General features: G+C 33.9%; 1 protein-coding gene across 1 annotated transcript in view; it reads left to right on the top strand.

Annotated features, from left to right (window-relative positions):
• The window catches only part of LOC115215464 (neuronal calcium sensor 1-like), a 203,823-nt gene that overhangs the window by 165,794 nt on the left and 19,872 nt on the right, over positions 1 to 18,157 (top strand). The window contains exons 3-5 of the mRNA XM_029784631.2: positions 211 to 259; positions 5,924 to 6,013; positions 16,254 to 16,332. Of these exons, the coding sequence (XP_029640491.1) occupies positions 211 to 259; positions 5,924 to 6,013; positions 16,254 to 16,332 (218 nt within the window). The remainder of the gene's footprint in view (positions 1 to 210; positions 260 to 5,923; positions 6,014 to 16,253; positions 16,333 to 18,157) is intronic.

Below are 18,157 nucleotides of genomic sequence, written 5' to 3'. Positions count from 1 at the left end.
TTTGATTATAAGAAAGGTAAATAATTAGATAAAAAAAATGAAAAGAAAGATAAAAATAGTCAAATATTGTGATATCAAATTGTTATGGTTTCAGCAAATTATTAGTCAGTAAATAAGATTAGTAATAATTCTGCTGTCATGTTTATTTTAATCTTTGAAAGTTATTTTATTGATAGTGATTCTCTGTTTAATAATTTACTTCTTTTACAGGTATAGGGATTTCATGAAAGATTGCCCAAGTGGAGTTTTGAAGAAAGAGGTAAGTTTTCTTCTTACATAAAACTATATATTTCATGTCTTATTTCTCTCCCTGCCACCTGACATTATTTCTTCACCTCTTTATCTCTTTCTGTCTTTAATTCTTTATCTCTTTACCTGTAAATTTAGATTTATCCCTAACTCTAGAGGTCAACTCATCAAGTTTCTTGAAAACATCACCCAAATCACTGATGACAGCTCATGTGACGGATGTGATCTATCTTGACTTTGCTACAGCCTTCAGTTCTGTGCCACACAAATGACTTATGGCAAAGCTCTCTGCAATGTGTATGAAAGATGACCTTTATAACTGGTTGAAGCCCTTCATTCTCTGTCAAAAAGTAGTCACAGTTCTAATGTTCTTCACCCTATGAGATGACATCTGGTGTACCACAATGACCTGTTCTTGGATCTTTGTTGTTTATTGCATACATTAATAACATAGATGCCAAGAATGTTACAGTATTTAAATATTCAGATGACATTAATCTGTACCTTGAGATCAAAAGAACAGATCCTATATGCTATACATTTTTCATGCAAAGGATTACCGACAGGAAACTCAAGCTGGCTGTGGACAAATGCACCACCATGAATTTTGAAAGGGAAAACCCAGCTTTTACATACTCCCTCAACAACATCAGTCCTAAAAGGTCCACTAGTGAACATGACCTGGGTATTATTGTCAACAGTAATTTGCATTGGACATACCATATCTCTAAAACTGCCAAAAAGGCTGAGGGTGTCTTAGCATCATTCAGTAAGACCTTTGTCAGCTACTCTCCAGCTATCTATTTAAACTGTATATGGCTATGGTATGTCCACGCTTAGACTTTGCAACACCAGTCTGGAATCCCTGTCTTGCTCAGATTATCATTTCATGGAAACTGTTCAGAAACCTGTTGTCATGCATCTACCATACTCTAAACATCTGGCTTCCTTGGGCAGAGGCATTAAAACTCTGATGTCTGACAACTGACTTGGTAGATACCCACAAGATTATCCACCATCTTTCCAACAACAACCTTGAGCACGTTTTTGAATTCCATATGTCTAACACTCATGGAATTGCTTACAAAATCAATAAACAACACAGCTCCCATGACTTTCAGAAACATTTTTCCACATTCAGGATTGCTGAAGCATGGAATAAACTACCCACATCAGTTGTTAGCTGTCTGGACTCTAGATCCTTCAAAACTTCCCTATTTCCTGAAATTCACTAACAGTACATCTGAGGCCCTTAACCCTTTTGATACCAACCCGGCTGAAACTGCCTCTGGCTCTGTAGTCTTGTTTTCCTGAATTTTGATTTAAAATCTTCCACTAATCATTAGTCACAATTTATGTTCCTAACACTAGCTGAATGATAGCCAAGTTATTTTACTAAATTCTTTGTTATATTTAAAATTAATTGAAAGTAAGACAGAGCATCTCAAAATAAATATGGTAATGAAAGGGTTAACTCACTTCCTGTGCATCATTCTATGTACTGTTCATACACTTTTGGCTACTTTTTCTGATGAGTTGTAGTGCACCTGAGCACTGTATACAATAAGTTCAATATTACTATTATCTTTATTATTTATCTCTTCCTTTCTTTATTTCTTTATCTTTCTCTCTTTATTTGTTCACCTCTTTATCTCTTCCTCCCTTCATTTCTTCACCTTTTTATTTTCCTTCTCTTTATTTAACTATATGTTTGCCTATCTACAATAGACAAAAAGATGAATATTTAAAACTATTATTCCAACTTAGCTAGGATAATAAGCATTATAGCTTGAAGAAATATCCAAATTGTTTGATCTGTTTGTTACTTGCTGTAGAATATAGAGTTCACATTAGATTTGTCAACTCTCACTTTCTTAATGGCTTTTCACCAAGCCAGGAAATTACTTAATTCTTGTAAGCACACTTCTCTAGTTGTCTGGAATTGTCCCAAGAAAAGGCAGTCTATGTACTATTAAAAGCTAACTCAAGTCAAAACTAATAAACACATCATAGTTTGTGACATTGTTTCCCTGAAATAGTTGGGAATTACCAGCTTTCTTAGCTGCCAATGATGCTTTCTCTAACAATTTCGTCTGTTGAGTTAGTCATGAGATTTTTTCCTATTAAACTTTTAACAAAAGTTTAAGGGATCACCAATGTATATTGAAGGTTTTACTGGATTAGCTTCAAAAGGAAGCTTGCCAATCATTGTAATTACTCCCTTGAATAACTTGGCTGGGCAAGCAATACTTATTTCCGTCAAAACTCTGAATAAAATCACTACAAATTTTTTTACAAATAACACAAAGGTTGTAAAGCCATTGTATGAAAGGATTTTATATTTGTAGATAAGAACAGTATTTGAAATAACTATTTCTAGATTCTGAAATTATCCATTTGAAGCCGAATTTAATACTACAATTACTACTAATCAATGTTAAAGCTGAAATAAAAAGGCAAATGTTATGGAATTATGTAGCATGTGTAGTGAATCCAAATTACACAGAACAGATTATTTTATGAAGCGTCACAAGTTTACTGTTGTCTAAAATTTTGTTTATGAGGACACGTTGAAGATATTCCTGTTAACAGAACATTGTACGTAAAACAATCCAACTGGTAAAGTTACAAAGGAGCCCACTATACAGTTGCTCATCCTGCTAGAAATAGAAGCCATATCAGACTCTACAGTTTAAAAAAAAAAATGGAAATAAGAACACATTGAATAACATAGTCTTAGTTAATTATACCTAAAAAATAAAAAAAGGATGGCCACAGCTGATCCCACTGTCATCATAGTTCAACTTTTAGGATAGAGTCAAGCATTAGTCTGGTTCATTTGTTTAATGTTGTGCTGTGTTTATGTGTATGCAACAAACAATGTTCAGACAAGGTTATGTGTAACAAATTTTATATCATCATGTTTTACAAAGGTGCATGCAAAATAATATAAAAGGTGTACAAACTGTTTGTTCCCTCATTAGGGAATTTAGACAGTCAGTGTGGCTAGTAATTAAGCCAGTAGTCATTGAAGGTCAAAGGTTCATGCTCAAAGAATAGAGTGAGCATTGCTCTAGCTACATAGCATGGTAGTTGTCATGGCCTGGAGTAAAAGAGAGCTAACAGTCCTAGCTGTGTTGGCAGTTGACAAGCTGCCTGCCCAGAAAGGGAAACAGAAAAAGAGAATGGATGTCTGACTAGGGTTTTTATACATCCCTAATGGAAGTGCCATTGAAGCACAACCTACTGACGATAGAATGAGGGAACATAACTCTGCCCTGTTCCCTTTAGCCTTTATGGCTCTTGCCACAATACTACTGCTTGTTCTTGATATTTACCTCCAGATAAACTCAAGGTTGCGAAAGCTGAATTCAACCACATGCTGCAGCTGGGGCTTATTTGTTCTTCAACCAGCCCCTGGTCTTCACTCCTTCATTTAGTTCAAAAAAGATCTACTGATTTTCATCCAGGTGGGGACTACAGGCAGTTAAATGCTATCACAATTCTGGATGGATGCTTTATCACACACCTACAGGATTTTTCTTCCACCTTGCATGGATGCACCATTTTCTCCAAGGTTGACCTCATCTGGGTATATCATCAAATTCCTCTCAACCTGGACGATATTCCAAAAACTGCTGTCACTACACCTTTTAGTTCCCTTGAGTTTTTTTCCATGCCGTTTGGGTTGCAGAACACAACTAGCCCCTTTCAAAGGTTTATAGATGAAGTCATTCATGGTCTCAACTTCGTCTATGCCTATATTGATGACTTACTCATCACAAGTACTATGAAAGAAGAGCATGTCCAGCATCTAAACTACTTTTTCAGCTTTTTCAGATTGATGGGGAAACCCTTGATCCCAAGGACCTGTGCTGGTCAAGGAAAGGTCAGTCCTTTGTTTAGGGTTTAACCTACATTACTGACCATAGTCTATATAACAGAGACCATTTCCTATCTCTTCCTCTTTTGTGTCACCCAGACCAAGGAGCAGCATCCTCTTTTGCATCAGCCATGACCAAGAGCAGCACTTCCCTTCATCCTTTGCTCGACATATGAAGAGAAGCTTTTGCCTGCAAGAAAGACAATACCACCTTTATCCTTTCTTCCTTTCTCATCAGCACTGTGCATTCCTTACTCTTTCCCTCTCAATTGGTAGACAGCAACTTCTATACTATCAACTACTAACTAGCGAGCCAACCTTTTTGTCACTATCTTTACAATTACTACTGTCGCTCTAACCACTTGTCAGGCAAATGAACAAATATATGTAAATTCATATTTCTTCCTTCTTGGTATTGATTCTTCGATGTTCACTGGTTACTCCAGTACAAGAACCTTCAAGCGTTACATCTACACACTACATTTGGTCGTGAGCTACATCATACTGATTTGATTCTACATGTTCTATATCCGTTACACATACACACATATATATAAGGTGAATTGGCTTGGTTGCTACTTTGTCAGTATCTTGCTGTTTTTCATTCCTGTTCTCTATGCTTTGAGTTCAAATACTGCCAAGGTTAACTTAGCCTTCCATCTTTTTGGGATTGGTAAAGTACTAATCTTGTACTGGGTGGGAGTGGGTTGTGATTCACTTTCTTTTCCTCTCCCCAACATTTTGCTTAGCTCTCTTTCCCTTTCTGGAAGAAATTGGCTATGATCAGCCCAAGAGACATGGGCTCCACCTAGTTCAAATAATGACCAACTAGGTCATTATTTAAACTAGCAATATGCCCCTATGGCTCCAACAGGAATTGAGAATCTGAGGCAATGTGTGCGTGTATGCGTGCACACACACACACACACAACTAAAAGATAGTTTGAGGAAAATTTAATGTTAAAAAATACTAGCAGTATCGCCCCGCATTGCTTGGGTTTGTTTCAACCCTTTAGAATTGGAATTTTTGAAAAGTAAAAATTTTGCATTATGTAGCTTGTTATTCTCTTTAAGTGAACATTTTTCTGGTTGAAATACATCGTAAAATGGCGACACAGCAGTAAAAAAATCGTAAAAAATAGAGATTTTAATAGAAAAAAAGCACCTTTTTGATGTAAATAATTTTTGGTGTTAACATGGTCCGATTTGAATTTTTTCTTCTACGGAAGGAAGAGCAAGCTTTCTTCTATCAGACTCTCAATTTTGGTCAACTTGCACCACAGGATCTCGGAGGAGATAGTGTTAGTTGAGGCTACCAAACCTGCCATACACAGACAACTTCAGCTTTATATATAGAGAGATTAAGTAGGATGATGCAAAAGAGTGAAACAGAAAAATAATACTTTTGAGCAAGCTTGTTTGACTTTTACTGGGAAGAACTAATAGAAATTAGGTTGATGCTGCTGCTGCTGCTGATGATTTTTACATTGATTTTTATATCTTTGGGACGCCATATTCAATGAATATGCAGTTGCCAATATGATTGCTGAATACCTTTTCTACTGCTAACCACTTCATTCATAAAATAGGAGTTACTCCAATTTGTAATCTGAGTGAAGTGAGCTGTTACAGGTTTTCTGTTATGACAGGATATAATAATGTGCAGTTATTACTATGTTATCATATAAGTCAACCTCTTAAATTTATGGCTGTCCAACTCTAATGTTTATTTTATTGCAAGATATTTTATCTAAAATTTCTTTAATGTATTTTTTCTTCTTTTTCTTTTAGGAATTCCAGGCAATCTACCAACAGTTTTTCCCTCATGGAGACCCCAGCAGATTTGCTAGTTTTGTTTTTAATGTCTTTGATGATAACAAGGTGAGTTAACTTACATTTTGGAATATGAGTGCTTAGAGAGTCTTTATCTTCATTCCTACTGTCATATATATATATTAATGTCCTTCCACAAATATAGCAGTTAAAAATTGTATACTGATGGAAAATATCTACTATATTTACATGTTATTCAAACAAGCTATTTACAGGGTGTTCTCTGATTTTTCAAATCAAAGATTGAGAATGCATTTTTCTCCAACATGAAATAAAACCATTATATCTGTAAAAAATAATATTCATATCGTTTTATGATCAATTTTTTTTATACAAAGTCAGCTAAGTGATAAATTTTTGTTAGTAAATTCAAACCAATTTTACATGTTTCTTTGTATCTCGAGGAAGTTAATCCTGCTGTAAACAGACATCCTATCTTGGATGAGATTTATTTTTTGTTTGTTTATTAGGATTGAAAACTGAAGTTAAACACTGGCACCATACAATTACTTGTGATTTCTGAAGATATTATCTTTGTGAAAATATGCATGTATGTACACGGATCCACTCTTATTCAGTGTTCAGTTCCCTTCTATTTATCAAAGCTGCCAAGCCATGACAGAGGAGTTTAAAACTGGGTGCCCATGGGAACTTCAATATGCTGATGATCTTGTTCTTATAGTTATATCTATAGCAGGATAAGAGAAGAAATTTCAGGGATAGAAGGAAAGCCAGTAATTAAAGGGCTTCGAAGTTAACTTAGCAGAGACTAAAGTGTTAGTAAACAGCAAAACAGATAGGACTCTGCTCCCATCAGAGAAATTACCTTACTTGATGTGTGGAAAAAGAGGTGATAGATATTTTACACAGAGTACCAATGCAAGCTATGAACATACTTTGGGTAGATTAACAGAGAAAGTAGATTTTGTAAATTATGAAAAATGTGTCTGGTGGGTAGCAAACAAGTGGAGAACGTGTAAGGTTGGGAATTTCTTCTAGGTTTGCAAAGACTTAACTTCTCAAGTACTGGTGCCACCAGAAAAATATTAGTCTGTATAATGGTTGCAATAAGAAAGGCATCTAGTCATTATGACCAAGCCAGAATGACTCATGAGCAAGTGACTGAGAGCAATGGCTCATAATATGAACAACTTGAATTGTGACAACCCATTCAAACCATGGAAAATGGACATATAATGATGATGATTTTCCTACATGAACCCTTTTTTGTGCTCACCAAGTTAAGCAGTAGAATTTTAGATTCTAGGAATAGCCTTACATCTCCCATTAAAAAGAAACTAACAGGCTTTTTCTCATCAAGTATTATATTTTGTCACATGAGAATAACATGTAAAGTAGGTGTTGACGTAGTTCATGCAAGTAAGCCAAGAAATTTCAATTAGAACTCTACTTTCAACAAAGAGCATAAGCTATTATCTAAATTACTAATACAGGTTTTAAAAAAGGTTAAAGAAATAACTTTGGAATTAATTGAAATAAGTTAGATATAGAAACCAGCAGAGAGTGAGTCTGATCTTTTGCAGTGAGATGACATGTTTTTGGTCTTATTAGGCCTCAACAGCAGAACATAGTCTAATCCTTGCTGCCAATCTTAGAATGACAGGAATGATATAAGTTTACTATGAATGAACATGGAGCGGCATAATGACTTGAATGAATTTTCAGGTGAAAATACCCAGGGATGCCTGTTGCATGAAAAACATAGTTAAGTGGGTGTTAATACACTTGATGAAATGAGCCAATAAATTTAAATTAGATTTTGTTTAAAGAGAATTTTCTTGAGCAGGTTCCTCAGATGGAAATACAACTTTAGATGTGTTCTATTAGTATAGTTGTTAACAAATGCTTAATGTTTTAAAACTAATTAAAAGACAAATGGGAAGAAACAGTAGTGTCAGACATGAATAGTTTTTTGCTTTATATCTTTGTTCCATGTTCAAATCCTGATAGGGTCAAGTTTCATTGCTTTTAGATTGATAAATAAATATCAGTTATATATCGAGGCTAATATTCTATCAAGCAATTGCAACTGAGATACATCTTACAATATTGTTTTAGGAATCTCTGCCCCCTTTAGGTTTGGTGGATCTTCGATTTCATAATGTAAATTTGTATAGTCATCATCCTTTATTACAGTGTGGAAGTCTCCAAAATATAGCAACTGATGTGACCTCCTCTTCAACACAACGGCAATGGCTAGCAAAGCCTAACCTGTGTTGAGCAATAATTGCAAAGATAGGTGAACTGCTCACACCATTTACTATAACTTTGTGTCGTGTAAGAAATTGATATTATAGAACCAACTTCTAGATGACTATACTCTGAGGAATTCCTTTTAATCCCAGTATTTTTTTAATAATTTTTTTCTTCTTGAATTAAATTATAATTTAGTTTGTTATATAACAATTATTGATTTCAAGCATAAACACAAGGCCTCAATTTTGGAGGATGAGTTATAGTCAATTAAATTGACTCCAGTACTTGACTGGCACCTATTACCTACCCTCAAAAGAATGAAACGTAAAATAAATCTTGGCTAGATTTGAACACAAAGTATTTTATCAGACATGCTAAAGATTCTAACTATCTACCATCACTCCCCTAATTATTGTCACCTATTTATTCCTCCTTGTTTCTCTTTCTTTCTCTCCCTCTCTCCCCCACCATCTTCTGTTTCCTTCTGATTCCACCCCCTCCATTTCTTCTTCCTTTTCCTTCCTGTTTCACTTCATGTGCTTCATCCACTACTTTTCTTTCCCTCTCTCCATTTGTCTCTGCCTTCTTTCAAATTGACGTAGAAGATATTTATTATTTAGAAACCTATTTTAAAATAAATCTTTAAAATCAATATATTAAAGATTAAGAGGTATTAAACATTGATGTTGAATTAAATATGTTTTATATTTTTGTCATCATCTGGTATAGAAACACAAGCTGTTGATAATACAATGGAATAATTTTATGAAAAGCAAAAAAAATTTTCCCCAATATTACCCTTTTAATTGGTTTCTCTTAGAAATATGCCAGTTACATGTGTAAAAATATGTGACAAATTGAGAGAGTTGTTAGTGTGTTGGATTTAAAGCTTTATAGTATTTGTTATGGTTTTCTGCACTCTAAGTTCAAATCTGACCAAGGTCAACTTTGCTTTCATCTTTCTAGAGTTGATAAAACAGCATCAATCATGGTAGTGGATAAGTAGAGCTGGATCATCATCATTTAATGTATATGTTCTCTGCTGGCATAGGTTGAACAGTTTAACAGGATCTGATGTGTCCAAGGACAACATCAAGCTCCAGTGTCTGCTTTGGCATGGTTTTTATAACTGGATGCTTTTCTTAACTCCGACCACTTGAGAGATTTATTGCAATTCTTCACATTCTGAGTTCAAATCATTCTATGGCCTACTTGAGTGATAAACTTGATCTGTTTCCCAATTTGACATCATCCCCAGGGTGCAGTGCTTTTGGCTGAGTCCACTTTGTTGCAAGAGCTTCAAACAGACTATAACCTTTTAGCATTCAGATTATTTTGTCAAATGTAATTCTTATTTATTCACAATATTTTGAATTAATTATGCACTATCTCATGGCTATAAGACTTTGATGTGATTGTATAATTTTAGAATGATAACATAGGGTAAGTGTGAAAGGTTGGATATATCTGGCCTGATCATATAAATAGGGAGAATAGTTAGGCTGTATATGGCCAGTTTGAAGGATTAAGGATACCTTCTTCTCCACCTCCCACCAATATATGAGGCTCTGTAATGAATGGCTCATGGACACTGCCTTCTCTCCTGACTATAAGATAAATAACAAGTAAGTTATTTTATAAATTTGGATATTTACAATAAATTGGATGGGTGATGCCTTTTCTGTAACAAAGTGGTATCAAATGGTAGTAGTAGTGGGAGATGTTTATGGCAGAAAACTTTGGTAGAATTTGTTAGAAATGGGCCTCAAAATGTTAGATTTCTCTGATGAAGTGATATACACAAAGAAAGATTTGTATTGTAGATTTGTTTGGCCTAACACATACCTCTGTTTAATATTATCTCTCATCCTTTGGATACTTATAGTGGAGTTTGCTCTGTTCCAAGCAACCAGATTTTAATGACTACTTCCAGGAAAACACATGCCCAGCAATTCTCATCAGAATATTTCCTGTAATAAGATTGATTGTTAGAGAGTCCAGAAAAGAAATTCTTAGTGGAGGCCTGCATATTCAGTTTATCATAATAATAAAAAATGTCTTAAATGGCATGAGGACATAATTTACAAAATATGTGTATAGTTACTGAGATCAATATCAGTATTAGACTGGTATATTCATTTTTCCCAGGGGATATTAAGCAGTCAAAACTTAGTAAGAATTGTAAAAATGATTTTTAACAAATTTATTCAAAGTGATGTTGGAAATTGAATTAACCTAGTATATTATTGGTTTTTATTTTATCAACCCTGAAGAGTTGAATGCCAGCCATTTCCCAAAAGATTTGTATTCAAGATGTTAAAAGATGTAATAAATGCATTAAATATTTCATTCAAAACTCAACCATTTCTACTAGATCATCTCCTTGATTATATTGAGGGTAATTGAGATAATGATAAAGGTGGTGGTGAGTTAATTGTTATATCAATAATAGTAACAAAGGTAATAGTGGCAATGATGATAGTGGTGAAATTGAGGGTGGCAATGGTAATGGTGGTGGAGGTGGTAACAATGGTTATGATAATGATGATAATAATTTCTCATTTTCGAACAGGTCCAGAAATTTAACAAGTTTATTGTTGATTCAGTTAACTATATTCTACTTAAGGGGCCTACTTTATTTATAAGTGGATTATTTATTTTTTTTATGGTTTAATCAGTGAAGGAAGCATTATTACTATTGTAGGAAGTGAGGAACTATTCTCAGACTAAATAACCAAGTCAGAGGTTTGCAACAGAATGGGCTCCACTAAAGGCAGCTAAGGGATATATATTTACTTTAGGAATGGATTAGGGTTGCCTTTATAGACAAAGTGGAATTCAACTCAAAACCTAAATGCATACTATTCTATACTACAACTTATTTAATCTGGTATTTCAGTGATAATGGCAATAATGATATCATATATATCTTGGTTTTAGAATATATACACCATGTTCCTGTATGTTGAGAGATGTGACTAACAGTAATGGCAACAAGAAGGGCAACAAGACAAAACCCTGACTCATTCTACATATCAGCTTGGAAAAACTGCTGCAAAACATCAACAACATCTATGATGATGATGGTGGTGGTGGTGATTGAGATAATATCTAAAAAGTACTGCAAAACTACTGTATGTGGCAAGAGAACTGAAAAAATTCAGAGATCTGCAAGGCAAATGTATGACTGTTATTGAAATACTTGCTACAGCATTACAACAGCTGTTCAAGAGATTGAAGGACATTGGATTGAGAACCAATCAATGGATATGCAGAAAGTTGCCATCAAAGTCCTTCACAAATTCTTGAGTTGAAGAGATTTGTCCCTAAGTCTCAAAATATTATATTTGTGTAGTATAGTCCATTGAGTATGGCATATAACCAATATAATCTGTGTGTTTCAAAGATGTTTGTGAAAAGAACTCAAATTATTTTTCAAAATATCTTGTTATACACCATTATCCTGAACACTAATTAGATATAAATAAGACAGAAAACACAAAAATTTATAACTGCTTGTGTTTTACCTAGATTTCTAAATATATGTCTGTTGACATTATCAAAATGGAACTAAGGTTTATTAAGGATATTAGGGATTTCTGATGTAAACACAGTCACAAACTGTGGAGATGGAAACAGGAGGTGGTTAAATATTCAACCTCATATTTGACTGGTACTTATCTTATTATCCCCTGAAAGAGCAATAAGAAATGTCAACCTCCAAAAGATTTGGATTCAGAATATAGAGTGTAATTAAACATTGTAAAGAATTTTGTTCAATACGCTACAAATGTTATGATAATATTTTCAGGTTTTTTTTTTTTAATAAATACAATAAGGGTAAGATAAATAGAAGTGGTGGCCTTCAGTCCGTTTTCCAGGGTCATTACCAACATAAGTGAAAAAATCATTAAATAGGCATTGGAACATGCTCAAAAACTTTTGCATTGTTGGTGTAATGATACAATTAGTGCTGATGTTTTTCAAGTAGACACTAGATCAATGTTTTAAATAGTTGGCATAATAATTTCAGTTGATTCTTGGAGCTCATTTTTATAAGGCTGAGATGGCTGAAAAAACAAAAGAACCAAAAACAAAACAAAACTCTAATAAAGTATTTCCATTGAAGTATTACTTCATAACATTGTTACAAGACTGCAAATTTTGGGAGAGTAGTTGACTGGATTGATCCCAATAATAGATGAAGGACAAAGTTGTCATTGGTTGGATTTGAAATCAACATTGCTGTTGAATTCCTCAGGGATTTGTGTCTGATGTTTTACCATTTCTGTCGATCCATGATATTGATAATGATTATAATGTGTACTCTGATGTTTACTTCTACCATTGTTAGCCTAAATCCAGAGTTATATACATAAACTTAATTTCAATCAATCAGGTGTAAAATGAAATATCTCAAAGAAGTGTAGTGCCATTGCTTTATACTTTTCAATTATATTGTTTTACATTATGAATGGGAAGTTAAAATATCAACTTATGTGTGTGTTAAGAAAGGGTTAGAAAAAGTTCAGGGTTCTACTACCTTTGCTGTCAGAGTGAAGCGCATATTACATGATGCTTGTGTGCAAAGGACAGTGAACCTGAGACTTGAATGCTGAAGATCTGCGAAGAGTTGAAAGAAATGAGGCAAGAATGCTTTGCTGGATGTATGATGTCAAAGTGCATGAAAGATGCAGTACAAATTAGAGAAAAGCTATTTATAAGAGGTATCAGATGTAGATTGCAGGAGAGAAAACTCCATTGATATGGGCAAGTGATGTGTATAGAAGAGAAAAGCAGCATAAAACAGTGCTGCGTAATCAAAGTGACTGGTGCTTGTGGAAGAGGAAATCCTAGAAATACATGGAATGAAACTGTGAAAACTGATCATGAGAAACTGAACCCCACAAAAAGAGCTAAAAAGATGAGTAACTCAACAACTGGAGTCACAATTCTGAGGAAAAAAACCCGATCTCTCAGGCAAGCATGGTAGAAAGAATGCTTAGAAGAGGAATGTTGATGGCTGGGATGCCCTTGCTGCAATTCACTTACTACTTCTTCCCTACCTGTCTTTTACTGTCTTCTCTCCTCAGCCTTTCTTCCTGGGAATGCTTTCACTGCTTTCATCTTCTGCTCCTACTTCACCTCTATGGTGCCGTCCTCCCTCCATCCTCTCTTGTTACCTCACTACTTTCACCATCTACTCCTTCCCACCTCTATGTTACCCTCCAGCTTCTTTTCTCCCTGTTCTTGCTGTATTCACTCATTGCTCCCCCACTCTCTGCCTCATTTTCTTTTACTCTCTCTCCTTTTGCTTCCCCACCACCTCAAGACCCTCTTATCTATTCATTTCTGACTTTCCCCCACAAACCCTACATCTCTCATCCTTTGCTGGCTCTCTCCAGATCCTCACCATCTGCTCTATCTCTTTCAAGTTTCCTTTTCCTCACAACTTCCATTTATACTTGTCATTATAGTATGGGATGGTCCTAGAACCTCCTACACAACCCATTTTATCACCCTTAGCACCCTATCTTACCCTTTCTCACTAACCCTGAGACGCTAATTTGTTCCATGTTCTATTCATACTCTCTCCTCTAATAGTGTCTGCTTTGTTATTTTTTTACTCTACTACCCATTCTCTTCCGGCTAGTTTCTTTCAATTACAGGGGTTCTTTTATTGGAGACTTGCAAGTTGTGAGCCAACCTCACCAGTGTTGGTGCCACAAGAAAAGCACCCACTATACTTTGTAAAGTGGTTGGCATTAAGAAGAGTAACTACAGAAGCCATGCTAAAGCAGACATTAGTGCACAATGTAGTCCTCTAATTTGTCAAATTCTGTCAAACTCTCCAACCCATGCCAGCAAATGTTAAATGACATATATAATTGAAATTTACAGATAAAGATAGGAAGATAAATAGACGAACTATCTTCACAATAGTATATTCTAAATTTAGTTCTTTTTATTATTCAGTATCTTTTACTAAAGATTTGCGTATTATGAAATTAATTTTTCACCCAATGTTTCTTGCATAGATTCATTCAGTTATTTGACTCTTTGAGCTAGCTGAATATATTTGAACATATTTTGTGTGATTCCTGTCATTGCTGCAAGAGATAAAGATGACATCTTTCTTTATATTAACGTCTTAATATGACGTCTCTCCTTTGTAGTGATTAAACTAACAAGAAGTAGAATAATGACTTTCATGACAGGATGGTAGTACATCCAGCTTATACATTTCATACCCAAGGCTAGATCACCAATGATCAAGGAAGGTAGAAGATAAGTTTTGCTATTCAGATGATTTTGTGTCTGTTGATAAACTCACAATGTTATTTTAGCAGCTGAATTCTGTAGATACACTGAAAGTGGCTGTCTGTATTGATAATTCTAAATTTCTTTCTGTATATAAAAACTTGTATTATGCATGGTGATAATACCATAATTCTCTATATTCAGGAGCTGTACAGACTAGAAATAAGTGTGGTTTGCTTAGATATATGATATGAATCTGAAGAATATGTATCTTAAATTTATTGCTGTTGGGATGCTGAAATGAAATCATTATTTTATCAAGGCTTTGTATATTGCAGTGAGTGTAGAATGTTGATAGCCACTCTATTTTATTTTACAGTTTTGAGTTCAAATCTGTCAACATCATTCATCTCTCTAGTTCTCGAACAAGTGCCAAATAACATATTAAGTGAAGTTGAAAACTTTTTCTCCCTTTACAGAAAAGAACTTTATTTCAAGAAAAAATTCCTTATTCTGTTTTAGTTTATTGGAATAATTTTACTTCATCAAATTGAATACTAGAATTTTATTTTAATGACATTCCGATGCTTTGAAAGGATATCGCAATTTGTTTGAAGCATTGCAAGGAGTAAATGATATGCTTAAGAAATAACCTTTTAAGCAATGAGGGTAAGAATTTAAGCAAAATATGTAAGGTGATACCAATAAATAAGAACTAAGACATGATACTGTATTATCTTACATAGGTTGTTTAATACTTTTTGTTATAGCTGAAAGGGAGAATCTTTCCCAAAATATAAGATAAAAAATAATCCAAGTGCTCAGAGAAAGTGTTATTATGATAGGTCAGAATGGCTTATCAATAATATGGTTAAACAATATCTTGTCTTTGTTTTTTACTTATGTACATCATATTTTGCCTGACTTTTCACCAGCATTGCTTAAAGGTTCTCTTTAAACATTTATATCTAACTCGCAAGACCTTTAGAAATTCCATGGTATAAATCAGCATATTTGAAAACATGTTAGTATATTAAACACAAGCAAAGAGTTTCAAAAATTATTTTGCCATATAGTGTCCAATTTTTTTTTATTTAATTTATAACCTAAAATCTTTTTTTATACAACTTTATCTGATACTAAATATATAAAATACTTTTATTACAATATTTGAAAGACACTCCAGTCTTGATGACTAACTAATGATATCTCAGAAAAATACAGGTGTTGCAGAAATATGATGGATTGTCCTTCTGGTCCTAAAAAAGACCATGGGTGCTAATGGGTTAATTAAAACAGTGATTTTAAATATAATTGAATTTTGCTTGTTTACTGTCTTGTAATACATTTGGTAGATATGTGTTTTATAGTTTAAGGAAATAAATTAATTAAAAAAAGATAAAGCTTATTCATATATATTGATTGAATGTTTCCTCTATTGATGGGACTAATGTGGCTAATACCTAACCTGATGATGTGCAGGTCAATGGGGGCAGAAATGTGATTGTAGAAGAAATAGTTGCAACAGAGTTAATTCAAGGAGCAGGTGGTAGAGTAAACCATGGCCTTGTTGTGGTACCACAATCAAAATAAATAATTTTCTTGCCAGTAAACTTGAGTTTAAGTCCATAAAATGAAAAGTAAGAAGAAAAGTACTTATTGAATGGATTTGAGGGATTTAAGATTTAGTCTATAAAGAGGAAACTTCTCAAGCCTATATATTTGATATATTTTCTCATTTGATATAATTCCTCCAAACCTGAGCATTAAAATTCATGATTTTTTTGGTATTGTCTGAACTTCATTGCAGGATGGATTTATTACTTTCAATGAGTTCATTCGAGCTCTCTCCATCACTTCCCGAGGATCCTTGGACGAAAAACTTGACTGTAAGTTTTTGTCTTTTTTTGTTTTTACTTATTTAGCAATGGATACAAGGGAGTTATAGCATACTCATTTATAATTTTAAATTAAATTTTTTTTTCAAATTTTAAACTTTAGATTTCATCTTAAATTGGTTAAACTGAAATATACAAAATATTTTCTTTTGACTATTTATATAAAATACAAAATATTTAAATCAATTGAATTACTTAATTCCAGTGATATGGTCTATTAAGAAATCTATTAAAATTGACCGACCCTCACCCCATCGGAACTCACCTTCCTTACCAAATATTAGAAATGTTCTATTTATTATTTGTGTTGGTGAATAAAGAATTCAGTTGCCAGTTTTGTTTACATCTTCTATAAACTATTGCAGATGTTTAACTAGAATATAGTATACTATTGTAACTAACATCCATCTGTCTAGCAAGAAATATAAAACACAAGGAAGTGGTCTAAATCTATAAATACCATATCAAAGTCAATTAGTTGATTGATGTATTACATATAAAAGATGTATCCTGTGAGAAACTGAATGTGCTGTCATTGAAGCATCACATTAACTATGTTTAATACTAAAGTAGTAATTATAAATCAGAAATAACCCGAGGATAAAAGACAAATCATTAACTATTTACTGCAATGTTTCTCCAGACTAAGTCATTCACATACAAACTGTAAATATTCTATGGACATAATTACCTCTAGTTTGAGCTTGCAAAGAAAGTAATTTACATAGAGTACATAGTTATAGTTTGGGGACATCTAGTATAGCGATAGATTCACATTCTATTTATTTATTCTGAATAGAAGGTGTAGCATTCACATTTAACTCATGAATTCTTCAGTTACTAGAGATGTTGATGTTTAATTTGAAAAAGTATAATTAAAACCAGCTAAGGAATCTCTAAATAATTGCTTACCTTGCTTGAAATAGTAGTGAAATCTCCTTCAAATTACACCCTACAATTTTGCAATAAGAAGTTACTGGATAATGCAATCTTAAATACACTATAACTAAAAAGAGAGAGAGTTTGGTCATTGTCTGAATGCCTTCGGTCATAGGTCTACTCAGCCAGTGCTGAACTAGAGCTAAACAACAACTGCAATGAGATGAGCAGAGAGGAAGTTCCAGAATGTTGCAATTCTGGATAGAAAAGATTGGCAACATATTTATCTGGAGAAGGCGAGATGCTACAAGGATGGTGAAAGTCTGCTTCAATTATTACTATCGTCATCATTGTCTTAACATCCATTTTTCCAGGCTTGCATGGGTTGGACAGAATTTGTTGAGACAGATTTCCTACAGCCAGATTCTTTTCTGTTTCCAAGTAAGTTAATATTTTCCCATGAGGGGAAATGAAGAACACCGGGTGCATAATGGTGACTCTCACAACTATCATGTGATGACAAGGCAAGAAGTCAGTAACATACATACAGACAAACACATATTTATACAACAAGCTTCTTTCAATTTCCATCTGCCAAGATTTACTTTGGTTGGCTTGGAACTATAGTAGAAAACTTGTGCAAGGTATTGTGTAGTGGGACTGAACCCAAATCTATGTGGTTAAGAAATAAACTTCACATAGCCATACCTGTACCCATACCCACAGCTGTTCTTATACCTATACCAATACCCCACAAAATATTACCATTGCCTTAGATTTGAGATGATAAATACCATTAAGTGCATTAAAATATTCAAACCCTCAGGAATTGTAATCTCTTTAGTTTGAACATTTTCGTTGTTTCTTCACCATTTTACTGTTGTTGTATAACTCCAGTGAACTCTGAGTTAGTAGGTTTACAACACAGAGGTAGTTA

The sequence above is a fragment of the Octopus sinensis genome, linkage group LG1, assembly GCF_006345805.1.
Source record: "Octopus sinensis linkage group LG1, ASM634580v1, whole genome shotgun sequence".
In the NCBI taxonomy this organism is placed as follows: Eukaryota; Metazoa; Mollusca; class Cephalopoda; order Octopoda; family Octopodidae; genus Octopus; species Octopus sinensis.
Note: the sequence above shows the minus strand (reverse complement) of the source record. Positions and strands in the feature narration are given on the sequence as shown.